Source organism: Trachemys scripta, chromosome 20 (assembly GCF_013100865.1).
Source record: "Trachemys scripta elegans isolate TJP31775 chromosome 20, CAS_Tse_1.0, whole genome shotgun sequence".
NCBI lineage: Eukaryota > Metazoa > Chordata > Testudines > Emydidae > Trachemys > Trachemys scripta.
In genome coordinates, this window is record NC_048317.1 from 3,393,147 (window position 1) to 3,409,020 (window position 15,874).

Genomic DNA, 15,874 nt, shown 5'->3' on the forward strand with positions numbered 1-15,874 from the left:
GGGGATCTGTGTGGAATTCCTGAGCAAGTGACTGGCCACGCCCGGCCCCACGGGACTCAACACATTTCAACACTACCACCATCGAAGCCGTGACATTCACAGGGATCAGAGACAAGCCTGGCCTCTGCCTACGGGCCTAAACGATTTTAGGCAAGACTGCTCTGGCTGGACGGCACGAAGGGTCCAGCCGAAGCGCACCGCCGCGGCTTCCTGCTGATGCCAACCCTCCCACAAGGGCACCAGAGCGGCAGCTCCAGACGCAGCGCTACTTCCCAACTTACAGCCGTTATGGAAGGCTTCTTCCCATCCCCTGCTGGTGGGTGAGTGACATCGGCACCCAGGAAGATCACTGGCTGCTGAAAGACGGCCGAGCTAATTGGAGAGAAGAGACAGTGGAAAGGTTTGCAGCTATTCCAGTCAGAGTCACAGACCGCGCCGGGGTTAGTCACATTTGCAGCCACTGAGTTAGAAGGAGAGTGCAGTGAGGAAACTCCTCTCTGGCCTCCAGTCTAGGCAGGACGAATTAGTCTGAAAAGGTCTCAGCCGCTGCCTTTTCCTGTGGTTTGCCCTGATCTTTGCTCATGGCATTGCAGGCTCTGTCTACCCTGGCTTGGTGCATCAGCCCCCCCAAAGTGTCACAAATCAGCCACATTTCTAAGCTGTTTGGGTTTAGAGGCATCTTCGCACCAGACCTCACTGGTGAGTGAGGGCAAATTAACAGGAAACACCGTGACATACCCAAACCAAACATTGAGGCCCCAATCCTGCAAACACTTCGGTATGTGGTTAGCTTGACACACTGGGTAAAGTTAAGCATGTGTTTCACACGTATGACGTGACATATCTGCTTATGTCTTTGCATAACTGGGGCTTTAGTCTGAGTCATTAATCTTCGTGACAAAGAGGAAAATACAGACCCAGGATCTGCCGGGGCTGGGGATTCCTTTTCAGAACGGACCCTGTACTAACTTTCTTCACCAGCTGCACAAGCTGCCTCTGTTGCAGAGTGGGGACTCTCTATTCACATAGAACATAGCTTCAAAGTTCTCTCCTTTTGACTCTTATGAGATTAGACTGGTGGCCACGGCTTAGCTAGTGGCATATGCAGCAGCACAGAGCTGTGTCTCGCAGGGGAGGACTGGGGGCAGAGCATTCACAGGGAGGGGCTTCCCGCTTCGCAATTCATTTCCTTGTCTCGATTTGGAGCCTACGTTCAGTGACCTTCAGGATACACTGCAAGACTTGTCTTTTCCCTCGGGGATAGGAAGGGAGGAGTTCGTTCTGGGGCGGGAAAGGTTTATTTTGAGGCCAGATCTGTTCCAGTGCCCTTCTGACATGGTTTGATCAGTGCTGGTAACTTGCCTAGTGACTCTAGCGATGGAGGAGGGGGAGTCTCCATGGCCATTTCTGCAGCTGACTTAGTTTCCAGGTTCATGTAGAAGGCAGCACCTGGGCTGTATTTCATCCCCCCCAATCCCAGAGTCAGGACAGGGGATTTTAACAGCCGCTTGCCAAGCTCTCCTACTGGTAAGGCCAGACAGAGAGAGGCTGGCACAGCAGGCTCTGCTGGGGACCCTGGTTCGGTCCCTTGAGCCCAGCCCCAAAGGAGCAGAGCGGAAGCAGCATGCTGGGAAACAAGAGGGAGGAAAGCCCTGCATTCCTCTCCAGCAGCAGCTCCCCTCCTGACCTCTTCACCAGGGCAGAAAGGCTGCAAGAAGGTCCTCTAAGAGGGAAAGAGCCCACAGGGATAAAGGGGAAGGGAGGACGTGGAGGGTCTGGGGGGCAAGCCCATCCCACTGCGGCTGGGGCCCAAGGCGGGCAGAGGACTCATACGTACCGCTGGTGAGGCACGAGGATGTTGTTGATCCCGCCCAGTTTGACGTTGATTTTGAGGCAGAGGTTGGAGAGGGTTTGCGGGGAGGTTTTCACCACATTCTTGACCTGAACGCACTGCGTGGCCATCCCCAGGAGCGTGTCTCCAACACGCTTCACCTCCGCTGCCAGCAGAGAGGTAGAGTGTTAATCCCACAGCTCGGAAAGAAGTACATGCGTTTACAGGGAGAGCAGGGGCCGTGAGTCAGGACTCCTGGGTTCTACTCCCAGTTCAGACAGAGAGACCTTGGGCAAGTCACTTCACCACTGCGCCTCAGTGGGCCCATCTGCAGAGCAGGGATAACTCTTCCCTACCGCAGCGTTAAGCTGAGAGACTTAATGCCTGTACAGCACCAACGCCCACAGACCCTTTAAGCCTTACCAGCACCACACGCTCTACATGGCAGGCTTGGCAGTGAGTGGGAAGACGGGACACAGATTCAAGGCTGTTCTAACAACAGCTCTCTTTACCCGTGTTCCCAGGTGGCTCTTAACAATCCCAGATGCTTTGCACCATTTCATCGCCGCCTGCAGTTCAGCTGTTACTGCACTCCTGAATCCCATGCTTATTCATGGAGTCTAAGGCCAGAAGGACCCATTATGAACCTCTGGTCTGACCTCCTGCATGGCACAGGCCAGAGATCCCCACCCAGTGATTTCGGCATTGAGCCCATAACTTCTGGTGGAGCTACTGCACCTCGTTTACAAAGACATTAATTTGGGATGTAAAAACGTCAAATGAGGGAGAATCCGCATGCTCCTAAATCAGTCATCCCAATGGCTAACACGCAGACATGGCTGGGATACAAATGCTGCTGAGGGGACGTCCCAATCCCACAAGAAGCTGCTTTCATCGAAATCCTTCTCTTTTTAGCATGAAACATTTCTAACCAACATTGGCATGGATCTCCCCTCATCCTGGCTCCAGAGCACAAGATGGAATCAACAGCCTGCAAGATCAGTTCTCAAATCAGCAGTGGATGGTTTCTGGACGGAGCAGCTGACACAAGAGACTAAAGAATTTCTATGACAGCCCTCCCCACATGGATGTACCATACACAGGTGTTTTCCCTGGCAAGATGACGATGATGAGCTGGAGCCCGGAGTAGGTGTTTTTAAGGTGTCGGAACATCGGCTCCACGCTGTCTGCACCCTGTGCGTATTTACAGAAACATGGCTGGCCTTGGATGGGCATCCCTGCATCCTTCGAAATCTTGCGCAGTTGGTCTGTGAAGTTCCTGTGCCGGGAGGGAAAGGAGAAGTCAGTTCCTGTGCATGTATGGTTTCTCCTAAACGCGGCGTACTGAGCTGGCGTGTGCAGCATGGAACAGGAAAGGCGCCCATTCCATTCCCACCACTTAGCAGGATACTGTGACACCAGAGCCTGACCGATCCCAAGAAGAATGGAAAAAGGGAGTCACCCCCAGCCCTAATTCAACATGCCTTTTGGCCAAGCACAGAACAACTGACATGTGTAACAGCTGAGCGGATCCAGCCTGGCAAAGATCTCCTTGCCCACGCTACGAGGAGTTTATTTTGACGGTGAACAAGTTACAAGCAGCTTTTATTCATATGACAGGAAAGTGGGGGCGAGCAGATTTGCCTTGCAGGCTGGTGGGTTTCCATAGTTTTGGGAGCACTGATGTGACTCGTTCATGTGTTGCCAAACTTGGGAGAAGTTAGCGTTCTGCATGCGATCAGCTCATCCAGTGGCTTTAGATGTTTTCAGTTTGAAGCGGGTACACCCAAAAGCCCGGAGTGCCAGCTCAGCATGGCTACTCTTCACCTGCTCTTTAGAGAGGTCACAAAAGACAGAACTTCCCTTCGACTAGCTGCAACTCAAGTAGCCAAGTGGCGAAACAGTGCAAGGAGTTTAAGTGCAAGTGAGGCCAGAGGCAAGTACGCCGGGGGAATGGGAGGAACAATGCCCAGGCGCAGATTTGATTCATCTGTGGGTTTGCTGGGAGTTTGAGATCCAAAGTCAGGGGTAACATTTCCAGACACCCAGCAGCCTCTCCCACACCTCAGCTCCTCTCCATTGTTTAACGGAGGTCAGAACCCAGGTTCATGCATAAAAGCCTTACCCCAGGACAAGAGCTAAGTGGCTGTCGGTCAATGGCTAGGCTGTTCGAGCCATCCGACTGCTCCGTAATACACCAGCAGTGCTGGGGGACGGCACATTGCCAGAGTAGCCATGCATGAGACACATCCTCTTCCAAGAAGCACCACCAAAGGGTTAAACACCCTTACGAGCAGTAGGGAAAGTTCTCTGCCTTTTAAATGTAAGTTTGCTTCTCCCATTTGAAGAGAAAGCCAGAAGCAGCCACCTTAGCCTCTTCCTCTGTAGGGCACAGAGCAGACAAACCATGTTTAGTGTTATGCGTGGGTGGAGACAGCAGAGGGCGCTCGTGGGAACCAGAATCAGAGTCTGAGATGTGGGAGGGTGCAGATCTAATAAAGGAAACCAAGACTCTATATTAAATTCCAGCGTAAATCTGAAACGGGGGAAATAAACTCATGTATGTTTGCCAGGCAGAGGGTGACAAACGTGGTACATTTCCAGGCCTCTGAGGGAGTGTCAGTGGAGAACATTACATTTAGAAGAGCTTCCAGCTCTTTACACAAAGCTGCTGTTTAAAAAAAGCCAAGCAGATGTTTCAGTAGGGGACACTCACACTCCATGCCCCTGCTCTTCCCCCAGCCCCTACCGCAGGCTGCCTAGCTCCTTACTTCAGCACCTCCTCTCGACACTGCTTCTGGGGGGCAAAGCAGGCGATAGCCCAGACTTTGATCTCGATCCCGTTGTAAAACTGTTTCCCCCGCATGTCCCACACGCCCTGGTTGGGAGTGGCGATGGCCCGGTTCTGCAAGACAAGCAATCGGACAGAGGTCACCCCACAGAGTCCAACCGGCCCAGCAATTTCCTTGCTAAAAACCCCTTTTTACATGGGAGATCAAACTGGGGAAGAGAGTGAGAGCAAGGTCATCTGCAGCGTAATGGAAGGGGCTCCCAGATACCACAGCTATGAGGGCCAGGAACGTACCTCGATAAAATGATCCATGCAATCACATTGCAAGGGTTGTTTTCTGCCCCCCACCCCCACTCCGCTACATTCCTTGGATGCAGGACAACAATCTAACTGCAGAAATCCCTCAGACCCCCACTTCTTCACCGGCCTTGGGGTTTAAATGTGCTTGGTATCGAGATACAGAATCTTCACTCTTCAGATGACCGGTTCTAACCCAACCTGGGCTGGTCGTGCTCCAGAGCTGTTCCCATCTGACTGCTGAGTGGTCCCATGTGATACAGATTTGGTCTCGGTATTGGTCCCAGTGGCCCACATGAAATGGGTTTGGGAGACCAACAGGGCAAAAAATAAATGTCAGATTTGAACCAAGATCTGCAGAGGTGAAAGGCCAAAGAATCCACCTGCTGGGCCACCCAGCCCCACGTGCCCCTCCATGCCACTGGGCTCCACTCAGCCCTGATAAAGCAGCATTAATGCCCAGTTAAGGAAATACTCTATTCCAAAGGAAGTTAATAGAGAAGAAAACTGCAGATCCAATCTGCACCTCTTAAATATCTCAGTTGCAAGAAATTCTCTGTCCGCCTTAAACAGGGGTCCTCTCTTTAGATGATGGAGGCTGGGACTATCAAAGGGATTTATTACTTAACCCCCCAAGACTCCTGGGGAAATCCCAGCCTTCAGGCACAATCTGAACACGCGGTTCTGTTCTGTTTTGGGCAGAGAACCGCAGGCTGTTGAACTTCCCAAGCCCCAGATTGCAACGTAATGACTTCCCCTTTGGCATGAAAACAGACAGGTGTCCAAGTGATGACACGCTCCGGCTTACCCGGCCTCCGTACTGTAAGATTGGTGCTGGAAGGACCCTCCCCGTCACTTCCGTCATGTCGTCCTTCACCTTTATCCCAAACTCCTGTATGTACGGATCCAGGTTGTAACTGGCATTCTTCATCTGGGGGAAAGATACCACTTCAGTTCCTTACACTGCTCAGTAAATGGTGTGGGCTCCTTGGCCAGCGAATGGGCAAAGCAGTGGTGGCACGAAACCTTTGAGCAGTAGCTCAGAGCTGGTTTGCAGCCCTGGGCAATGACCAAACTGACCCATTAAGAGCAGAGCTGAGGCTGCTAGTCAGAGGCGCCTGTACTGTCAGATGCAGGAAGGTGACGACTGCCATCCGGATCTGGGACAGGCTGAAGGGAACAGGTGCCATACTAATTCTCTGTGGTCATCGACATGGCAGGGATTTTAAAACGAAGGCCCAAACTCTGCTCTCAAAACTGCCCCCCATTGGATCTAACTCTGGGTTTATACCAGTGCAGCTGAGAGCAGAGTTTGTTCCTAAGAATTAGAGCTTCACAACAGAGATTCAGTGTGTCAAGAAACCCATATTAAGTATACCAGTAGAAAAATCAAATGTCCCTGGCTTCTGGAGCCCAGAAACCTATGCTAGAGTAACGTACTAACCACCAACCCCTCACCACCTGCCATCTGGGCAAAGAGAGGTCTCCAATCTCCTGGTGCTCCCTGATTTTCCCCAAGAGCTGCCCCAGGCAACTGCAGAGCATTCGGGCAGCCAGATGAGTGCTATGGGTAGCATGTCCCCTGAAGGGCTGGCGAGTTTTCCTAGTGGTAGAAAATCCTACTGGATCCAGTTAATGATCCCTGCCCCATGGGCTCTCAGGGGTCAGGTTTATTTCTCTAGTCTTTTATTCTGGTTTTCGCTCTAGCTCTTTTGGGTTGGGATTCCACCAATAACAAGGTTCCTGCACTGTGCACGTCGAGTTTGCATGGCCACGGAGGGAGCTGATTTTATTTGTGAGTTTCTATTTGTATATAAATACATAGGCTTCTGAAAGGGGACTTCTAGTACAATATGGCATTAGACTAATCAGATCATTATCCCCACTACGCTCTCCTGAATGGCTCATAGCTACTTCCCAGTAACAGCAGAATGGCCTATTGCGTGTGCCATTCATGCTTCACTTGCTTGTCTTACTACAGCCGTTCTGCCACTCATACACTATGTGACAGTCAGCTTCTATGCGGCTCAGAGTCCCACGTGTTTTTTTCGGGGGGTGGGGAGGATGCTCCTCTTCCCCACCCCAAACCCTCCTCCCAGAGGACAGGAACAAGTGCCACATACCAGTCGGCTGATTTCCTCTTGTCTATCCGGGGCGGATCTCGCCGTTGCTTTTATCATGGTTGATGTCTGATTGTCTGTTAACTTCTTGATGCACCGCTGGCCTGCCACAATGTTACACACCTGCAGGGCATGGCAGAGAGCGGGAGACAGCAGCCAGAAGAATGTTTGAAGACCCACCTGGTTAGCTGTCCTGAGCACTTGTAACCTATACCCCCCTTCTATGTGGTGCTCTGGCCCTCTCTAGTGGTGCCTGTGCCACAGACAGAAGTTGATGAGCCTGTCCCAGCCCTATATGGAACAGAGCCACTGAGATCAGAGGAGCTGGGTTCAACAGGGGTGGTCAGAGTTCCTGCACCAGGAGAGACTGCTGGGAGGAGCAGTATCAAGAATACTACTCTGCCGAGGTACTTTGCCGTCCTTGCTTCCTGGAAGTAGCTCTCTTTAGACCCAGTCAGGGGGGCTCCCCTTAGCCTCAGCCCCTCCCTGCGGCACACGGCAGCTTACTGTCCTGAGGGTTGTAATGCTCTGGTCTAATGGTGGTGGTTGGGTTTGGCGTGCGGGTGCTGGGTGGAGGGGAGGAGGTCAGACTAGATCTGTGGTCTCTGGCTGCACACTCTAGGACACGGGCCAGGTTCTCTCTCTTCTTTGTGGTGCAAAACATTCACTCCCTGCTCACTGTGCATCTCTGCAAGCCAGCCGGTGCACCGAGGGGTGGGTACCTTCGCTTCCAGGTTACCAGTTCAAGTCTAGCCCAGGTTGGACTAAGGGGAAGGATGGCAGATTGACGAACACATCGCAGTCTCCCCACCCCTCCCAAACGACAGTCACCCGGAACTGGTCTCCCCGAGGCCACGGAGCAAGCGGGCTCAGAGAACACTTTAGGCCTTGGCAGCCCCGTTTAGTAGTGACTTGGCACTCACCTCCAAGGGCAGATATGTGTGCTTCTGTTCCTGGCCGACCTGCAGGCACGGCAGGTGGGGGTATTTCAGCTGCAGGTTGTATTTCTGCTTGAAGTACTGAGCCACTGTGCACTCCACTGTCTGCCCACTTTCCAGCTGCAGGGGGAACCTGGCAGGTGAGGGAGATTCTCAGGATGCATCAAGAAACCCTACTCACTTCCCACGCCGGAGCACTCTCCCTTCGGCTTGGGGCGAAGGGAACTGATAGCGGGGGCAAAGCACCTGAGCATGCAGGGCAACCCCCGCCCCCCCAATTACAAATGGGGGAGAGAGAAAGCAAAGAGGTGACTGTACAGCAAGTCTGCACGGAATAGCCTGACCCTCGGGTTGCTCTGAGGCCCACAAATCAAGCACTGATTTCACAAGCTAATCAGGGAAATCCTTTTCTTACAGGACACGTTGCACGTGATATTGCTGGGTACACAAATTGATGGCTACAGGGATTTATATTTGCTCATTTGCCCCCTGCAGTAGCACAGCTGGGCTCAAGAGGAAAGTCACCAGTGTATCCCTTCTTGCCACAGGACAGTGGCTCTTGAAGGGTTAAAGGGGTATTGGGAGACGTGACACTTCCGAACCAGTGGAGAATTAACTCGTGCTGCTAAACTGCACAGAATTAAATGAGGCTGCCTAACCAATGGCAGGAATCCGGACATGCAAACTCCACCCGCACCAGTCGTTTCCCAGCTCCATAAAGAGCTTCTGGAGAACCCAGAGTCACCCCGATATTCTTAGTGGGGACATAATTAGAAAGCCAAACAAGCTACAAATGCCCCTGAGGAGACATCACATTATTTCAGTACTGACTGCCCAAGACTTCCTTGGTCAAAATTTCAAGTGAAAGTCCCTGGAAGGGGTCTTGGAATGAAGGATCTACAGGAATAGGGGGAGGCAGCTGGGAGCACTCGGGGCTGGGGAAGTGAAGCGCTCTGAATCGCGCTCTGCGACGGGTGCAGAAGGAACGCAGGAGGCAAGTGTCCAGAAAGGGATTCCTTGAGCTAAAAGGGAGGCACAGGGGAGATCTCCTGGGGAGCAAACTCCAACCCCTTCAAGGAGCCACTGCCTGCACTTGGATCTGTTCTTCCCACATATTTACCTTTGATGTTTCCAATTTACTGGGGAGCCCAACAAGTTTCAGAAGCAGCCCCATGGCATCAGAACTATACCGAGGGCTGGCCAAAAAGCGCTAATCATTTTTCAGAGGCAATTGTGAAATAAGTGTTTTTCCCACCAACGTTTCCAATGTATTTTAAGTTTTGGTTTTCAAAAAATCATTTTGGTGAGCAGATTTCAGTTTTCAAAAGCCACAAAGATCTACCCAACTAAACCAGTTTACCTTTTCATCACAAACTGTTTAAACAAAAATATTTTGAGCAGCTCTAGCTACAGAGCAGGGGACACCCCGGAGAAAGTGGCCACCAACAAAGGCTGGTACAATTCCCATTTAACACATCACACACGGAGACCTGGACCAACCACAGCTCATTCACGGCCAATTCCCAATCCACAGCTCCGACACCTGAAGACCTGTAGCAATAGTGGACTTCTGCAAGTGTCTCCTGGTGCATTTTACAGGTTACTGGGGAAATGTAGCTGGGCTGGGGAGTCCTAGAAAAGCTCTGAGGAAGGAACCGTCTCTACTTGTGTGCATGCTTATGGGCACATGCAAATAATTTAAGGGATTAATTTACCTCCTGATTAAACCTTCTGTTCTCCAGTGTCTATTTTTGACCAAGTACAAAGCCGAACTCAAAGAGATGCAAACTGGGCAGATTGACAGTGAGTTAACTCATGCCCTCTGCTGCATGCCTCCTAACAGCGTAAGAGCCTTCTCTCAGCTCCCACTCCTCCTCTGCATCCTGCTCCCGTCATTCATATCATGCTACATGCAGCCATGCGGGTCCCTCTGTGCAGCACATCTGCAGAGAACTGAACACCAGAGCTCCCTTTACCGTCACATGCTAGAGTTTGCCTTTTGTACCTCACGAACGCTACCAGCAGCTGCTAAATAACTAAGAGAATGGCTCAGATTTTTCCAAGGGCATTTCCCCCCCATGACTTACGTCTGGTGACTGGCTGGTCGCCTGGTAACGTTACACACTCGGTATTTCCTCTTCATCTGCCCACAGTGGGTCACCTCTACTTTCAAACCTAATGCAAGAGAGACAGACAGCAAATCTCTGATCAATGTCAGGAGCTCCACCAAGCCTTTCACTGACCAGCTTCCTGTCTACTCCACATGTGCTTTAATTAAATCGTTAACCCTTTGGAGACTTGGCCTATCTTTGCCTGCCAATGAAGAAGATGCCAGGGTGCTAAGAGTTAAAGAGTGCATCTGCACAACCTTCATCATCCTCCCCGTTTTACAGATGGGGGGGAGAGAGATGAAGTGGCTTCCTGAAGTTTGCAGAGAGATTGAGGCAGAGCCGGAATTAGAACCCAGGTCTCCTGTGTCCCAGGTCAGTGTCTTCACCATGGTAAGGAGAAAGTTGCTCTGTATCCTGGGATATCAACACCCTCCCATCCACTCACAGCACACGAGTTGCTGCGCACGCCCTTGCCGACAGAGTGCCCCGTCTCTTTACCTTTGATCTCCTTGGTGAAGCGCACCCTCTGCGAGTCTGTCAGGGGCTTTGGCTGCTCGTCGATATTCCGGATATCCAGCACTTCGCACATGAACTCGATCACGGGCTGGGCTTTGTAGAATGCTGTCGCCGACACTGCAGGGAAGGAGTGTGCGAGAAGTGGAGATCTTTCCTCTCTCTTTCAAGAGTACTAGACACTCCCTAACTGCAGGTGACATCTTAGGCCCTGCCCTAAGCCAACACTGGGTCATCACAACCTAGCACATATTCCCCCCAGGCTGCTGTGGTCAGTCTAGCTTCTATCGTCCCAAGCAAATGGGCTTCCAGAGTTGCCTCGGGGAGACAATTTGACAAATCTCCTAGTGACCTACCCGAGAGCAGAATCAGACCCTCCACCCCCTTGCGCCACCCTACCCAGCCCCGCATCCACTGGACAAAGCAGGGAGTTATGGAGGCAGGTCACTTCTAGTGAGAAGGGCAGCGCCAGTCAGGAGTGGGGCCCCCACTGTGCTAGGCAGTGTCTGAACACCCATAAATCTGCCCCTTGTTCCAAAGGGACAGTCACAAGATTTGGCCTCTTCTAGTGCAGATCCTCGGCACTGGACAAGGATCGCAGCACTGCTGGCTGCAGTATGAAGCGTCCGACCAGAAGCTGCATTTAGCACCCTACTGGCCCTCACCTAGCCCTGCCCCTACTGAAGTCTTCTGGGCAGCTCCCACCAATTCAATGGGTGCAGTTACGCCAGCACTGAGCCCTTCTGAAATTCCCACCCTCACAGCGCAGTCCTTCCCACTGCAATCAGCAAATATGACGCTCCTGTAACTAGTGCCTTGGATACATGTCTGTGTCCGTGGCAGAGTCTCAGAGCCCGCAGACTTGGGTTCGCACTACAGCCCTAAACCCGCTGTGCAGACGCTGCAGCTCGAGCTCTGAACCCCGCCCCGCAGCCCGGCTTCAGAGCCCGAGCCGCAACGCCCGCATGGCTGATTTCAGCACCACAGCGCAAGCCCCATGAGCCTGCAGACCCAGGCTCGGAGACTCGTTGCCGCTCCCTGCTTAGATGCACCCCTTCGGCAGGCGAGCAGCGCTGACGCGCCTGAGTGGGACACGTCGGAGAGAGAGGGTGCAAATTAGTGGGTGAAGCTGGAGTCTGCCAGCACTGAAGGGGAGTTACCATCAATGTTGAGCATCATCTTCCACATGGCAGGCCTGACCGACTGGTGGAACCCAAACCAAACTTCCCTGCCCCCTCCCAGAGGGTGGTAGTAACCTTCAGGAGGGGAGAAGAAGGAACGGCCCACAGGGGTGTACCTGAAAACCAGGGAAACAAGGCCCATGTTATTCAAAGCAATGCCAGCAATCCGCTGTGCGGGAACAGGGACTGCAAGTCAGCCTGCACGTCCGTGGGAATGGCTTAAAAACTCTTTCCAACTTAGCCACCTACATCCATAAGGAGGCGCCAAAATAGAGTCCCATTCCTTGTATCGCGGGAGTACCTAGGAGTCCCAGTTGTGGGCCAGGGCCCCACTGCGCTAGGCGCTGTACAAAGAGAACAAAAAGGATGGTCCCTGCCCCACAGAGATTACAGTCTCCCTAAGCCACCAAGATTGGGGGCGCTCAGCCCCTCAGAAGACAAGTCAAGCCAGGAAGTTAGGTGGCTAAATGCAGACTGCTGAGGAAAGCTAGGCACTCAAGTTTGGAAATTCCGGCCCTCCCAAACTTCCCTGCCTCCTCACAGGGCTACGGGGAGGGCTAGCTAATCGCCGGGCCGGGCCTAGAGAACGAGCACTGCGATGTTGAGCCGAAGCATCTTCCCCCTCACTCAGCAGGGGGGAAGCACAAGGATGTAAAGCAGTAGACAGTTATCTTAGACACAGACCCACCAGACTCCTCCATCCCTCGGGTGCAAGGGCTGGGCTTGCAGCACTGGAGGCGAAGTGACAGCACAGGCCACCAATCCCACACGCTAACCCCAACAAGCACAGTGAGACTGAAGTATCCCAGCCCACAGGAGACCAGGCTGTGCTGTGCCCCAGGCAGAGAACACGAGAGACCGGAGCCTGGGGAATTGCATTCATTGCTGCCACACACACAAGCCATTCGTGTAACTGTTACACATGACCTGACCTGGGAGAGCTCAGCCCCCCTTGGCAACACCCCCCAATGTCTCTCCAGCACACACAGTTCCACTCTGATGAACGCTCAGTTATGACGCCAGCTCTCCTCTGCTCCGGCCCCGGACACATCACCCCAACCCGAGCACCCAGGGGAGCAGATTACCTCATTGACGCCAGATGTCTCATGGCAACATCTAGCGCCTGGACAGATTCCAGCGGGACGGGGATCTGCCCGCTCACCAAGGCCTCGTGGAGCATCCGCCAGCTCACAATCGCCATCCACTTGATGGAGACCTTAAATATCCGGTCTTTGCCTTCCCCTGGGATCGTTACCTCAAAGTCAACCTGAGGCAGGAAGGGAAGGGGGTGGGAGGAGAGAAGTCATTAGAACACTACTAGCCAGACTGCAGCAAGGTCTTCCCCCTCCAGCGGCAGCATCCCTTTAACCCACCCCTTCCCCTTCAGGGCACATGACTTTCTACCTTGGGAAAAAAAAAAAAACCAACATAGCTAGGAAAAGCAGCATGGTCCAGCAGACACAGCAGGGACCCAGAGTCCTGGGTCCTCATTCCAGCTCTAGCACTGACAGGCTGCACGACCTCGGGCAGTTGCTCTTTGCCTGCGATTTCCCCTCCCAGCCTTTGTGGGTCATCTATTTAGACTATAATCTCTACAGGGCAAGGATCGTCTCCTGTATACAGCCTGACACAGCAGGGCCCCTGACCTGGCTGGTACCTCTAGCCACTAGTCTAGGCAATGTCTAGGCAGCACGCTTGGTTGACACTGCTAGGCAATAACACATCACAAACAACCACCTCTGCGCCTCAGTCTCCTCATCAGCAAAATGACACCATGACACTTCCCTTGTATCATGGGCAGCCAGCCGCAAAGATCTGGTCTGAGCTCACCCACTTGCCCCAGGAGCCTCGAGCCCACCCACCCCACATCTCTACCTGTGGGCCGACCTTCTTGGCCACAGTTTGGGGAACAGGACCTCTCTTCCCATCCCCAAGATCCTTTTCTTTTCTTTTCTAGAGCCAGAACCATGCCCCCATTTGATCTTTATGCACATGGTGCTTCCTGGGAGCACCGAGTACCCCTGGCTGGGCCACCCCCAGGAGCTTCTGGTCCCCGCCCTCACCCGTTCATTTCCGATGGGCAGGGCAGTGACGGTGTAGATATTCTTTTTCCCGTCGTACACCGGCTTCCGATCTCCAAAGATCTGAGGTTTGAAGTGCTGCACCATGTATTCCACAACCTCCCTACAGAGAACAGGGGGGCAAGAGAAAGGAAGAAGAAAAGGAGAGAAAAGCAAAGCTAACTGGATCATTTATTTGGCTGGTTGATTCCCAGCTTAGCCTCCTGGGACAGAACAAGTCATGTAAAAATTACTGTAACGTGGGCCATTTCAAGATCTAATAGCAGCACCTCAGGCAGATCAGAAACAAATCAGACAACCCTTCAGCCCCTAGATGAACGGGTGTGCGTCTTGCCCAGCATCTTGAAAAATCAGTGACGGTGTAATAGGGTTACAAAGCACGTGGGAATGTGCACCTGTGCACTCGGAGCGAGCGGCAGCCCCGGGGAGCGTACCACAAGGGCAGGGGAGAGCGATAAGTGTCTACACATAGACAAGCTGCCAAATGGCCAGGGAACAACAGCAGCATCTGCTCACTGGCCTCCCAAGCTCTGAATTAAATATGCTGCTGGGGGCAGGAGGAATAGGGGATCAAGAATTTACACTGGCCCAAGGTCTGGGGCTTGCTATTTTTAAGTCTGCATCGGTTGCCAAAATAGCCCAGCTGCTCCGAGGGACCGGGGGCAGTCTTACGGTCCAGGATCTCCTGAGCCATCAGGGCCAGGAACAAAAGCTGAGCAGCATAGGAAAGCTGGGACTGTACAGGTCTACGTGTCAGCGTGTGGGTCAGCCATCTGCGTAGCTGGGGGAATGCCCACCTCATTCGGCACAGGAAGGCTTGGAGCACATTGGACTGAGAGCGTACTAGCTACATCCAAGAAGAAATACAGCTGTAGCTTGTGTGTTCTCAGTGTCTAGAGTGAACATGGATGCCATTAGACAGCCGTGCTAGTAGAATTCACTCTGCTGCCCCAGCCGGGACAAAGCAATCCATGTGTCACAAGCCACACTACAATTAGAGGCGAGTAAAATAATCACTGGGCAATCTGGAGCGCTTTGCATCTTGTTGCACTTTCAAACCTGACCCTGTTTTTACACGGAAGGGGACAGTGTTTGAAAAATCGGTTCTGCTGGGGGAAGGCGACGTTTCGTGTTCTCACGCCCAGATCCCATTATCCACTCAACTTCAAAAAGGCAGCAAAAAAATACAGGAGATTTTGCAAAGAGCTCACAGAAGTTTCACATGGTCTTGGGCACAGGCAGTAACTTCTGCACATTCTGTTCCACATCCCAGAGTGGGGAGGGATCAGAAATCTCAGATGCTTCACTCTGGTACTTCCCCCGCACCGCACACCTTCCGGGACGGGAACAGCATTCCCAGCTGCTGCTTCTGTACAAAGGAGCTGAGTCGGGAAAGAGTGCTGAATCCTTTAATACTTGCCTTACCTGTTGACTCTGCGTGGACATTTATCCGGCTTGATATCCACTTCATAGTGATACACATCGATCTTGGGAATGTCCACTTCAAAATAGTTGGCCAAGAGCTTGATAGGCTTCCCTACGGTTCCTATCCCAGGCCGACGTGGTGCTTGAAATACCTGCTGCAAGGGTGGCAGGTAAGTGCCTGCAGCTAGGAAACAAGAGACATTTGGAAGGTCAGGAGATCTGGGGAGACCCCAATAAACAAACAGCCAGGGACGGTGAAGCTGGAATTCCACAGAGAGCTTTTGGGGACAAGAGCCAGAGGAGCAGCACTCAATACAGCTTCTAGTTATCAGATGACACGTTTGTTTTCTCGAACATGCGATTTCTCCTTTGTTTCAGGCTCTCTGCAGTCCTGATGTGGGGAGGAGATGTGACTGCAAGTTTTTTTTTTTTTTTTTTTTTTTTTACACAGACGTTTACTAGGTTACAGCATTGCAAGAGGTGGTTAAAACTTCAAAACTAGGATCAGAGCAGCTAGAGATGGAAGAGGCTTCACCGGCCACTGGGTCCCTGTTCTCTACAAGTGCCAAGCCCAGCCAATGCATCA

General features: G+C 52.4%; 1 protein-coding gene across 2 annotated transcripts in view; it reads right to left on the reverse strand.

The window, feature by feature from the left end:
- LOC117868312 (protein argonaute-1) overlaps positions 1-15,491 on the reverse strand; it is a 29,674-nt gene extending 14,183 nt beyond the window's left edge. Inside the window, exons 1-13 of one of the 2 annotated variants that reach the window (XM_034754175.1) lie at positions 15,289-15,491; positions 13,846-13,966; positions 12,868-13,049; positions 11,762-11,898; positions 10,587-10,721; positions 10,065-10,152; positions 7,963-8,110; positions 7,043-7,162; positions 5,728-5,850; positions 4,603-4,736; positions 2,926-3,110; positions 1,838-1,997; positions 282-372 (exon numbers count right to left, since the gene is read on the reverse strand). In XM_034754175.1, the coding sequence (XP_034610066.1) occupies positions 282-372; positions 1,838-1,997; positions 2,926-3,110; positions 4,603-4,736; positions 5,728-5,850; positions 7,043-7,162; positions 7,963-8,110; positions 10,065-10,152; positions 10,587-10,721; positions 11,762-11,898; positions 12,868-13,049; positions 13,846-13,950 (1,608 nt within the window). In that variant the 5' untranslated portion in view covers positions 13,951-13,966; positions 15,289-15,491. Of the gene's footprint in view, positions 1-281; positions 373-1,837; positions 1,998-2,925; positions 3,111-4,602; positions 4,737-5,727; positions 5,851-7,042; positions 7,163-7,962; positions 8,111-10,064; positions 10,153-10,586; positions 10,722-11,761; positions 11,899-12,867; positions 13,050-13,845; positions 13,967-15,283 lie in introns of both variants that reach the window. The other variant, XM_034754174.1, reaches the window with a different exon arrangement.
- Between the last annotated feature and the right edge of the window lie 383 nt (positions 15,492-15,874).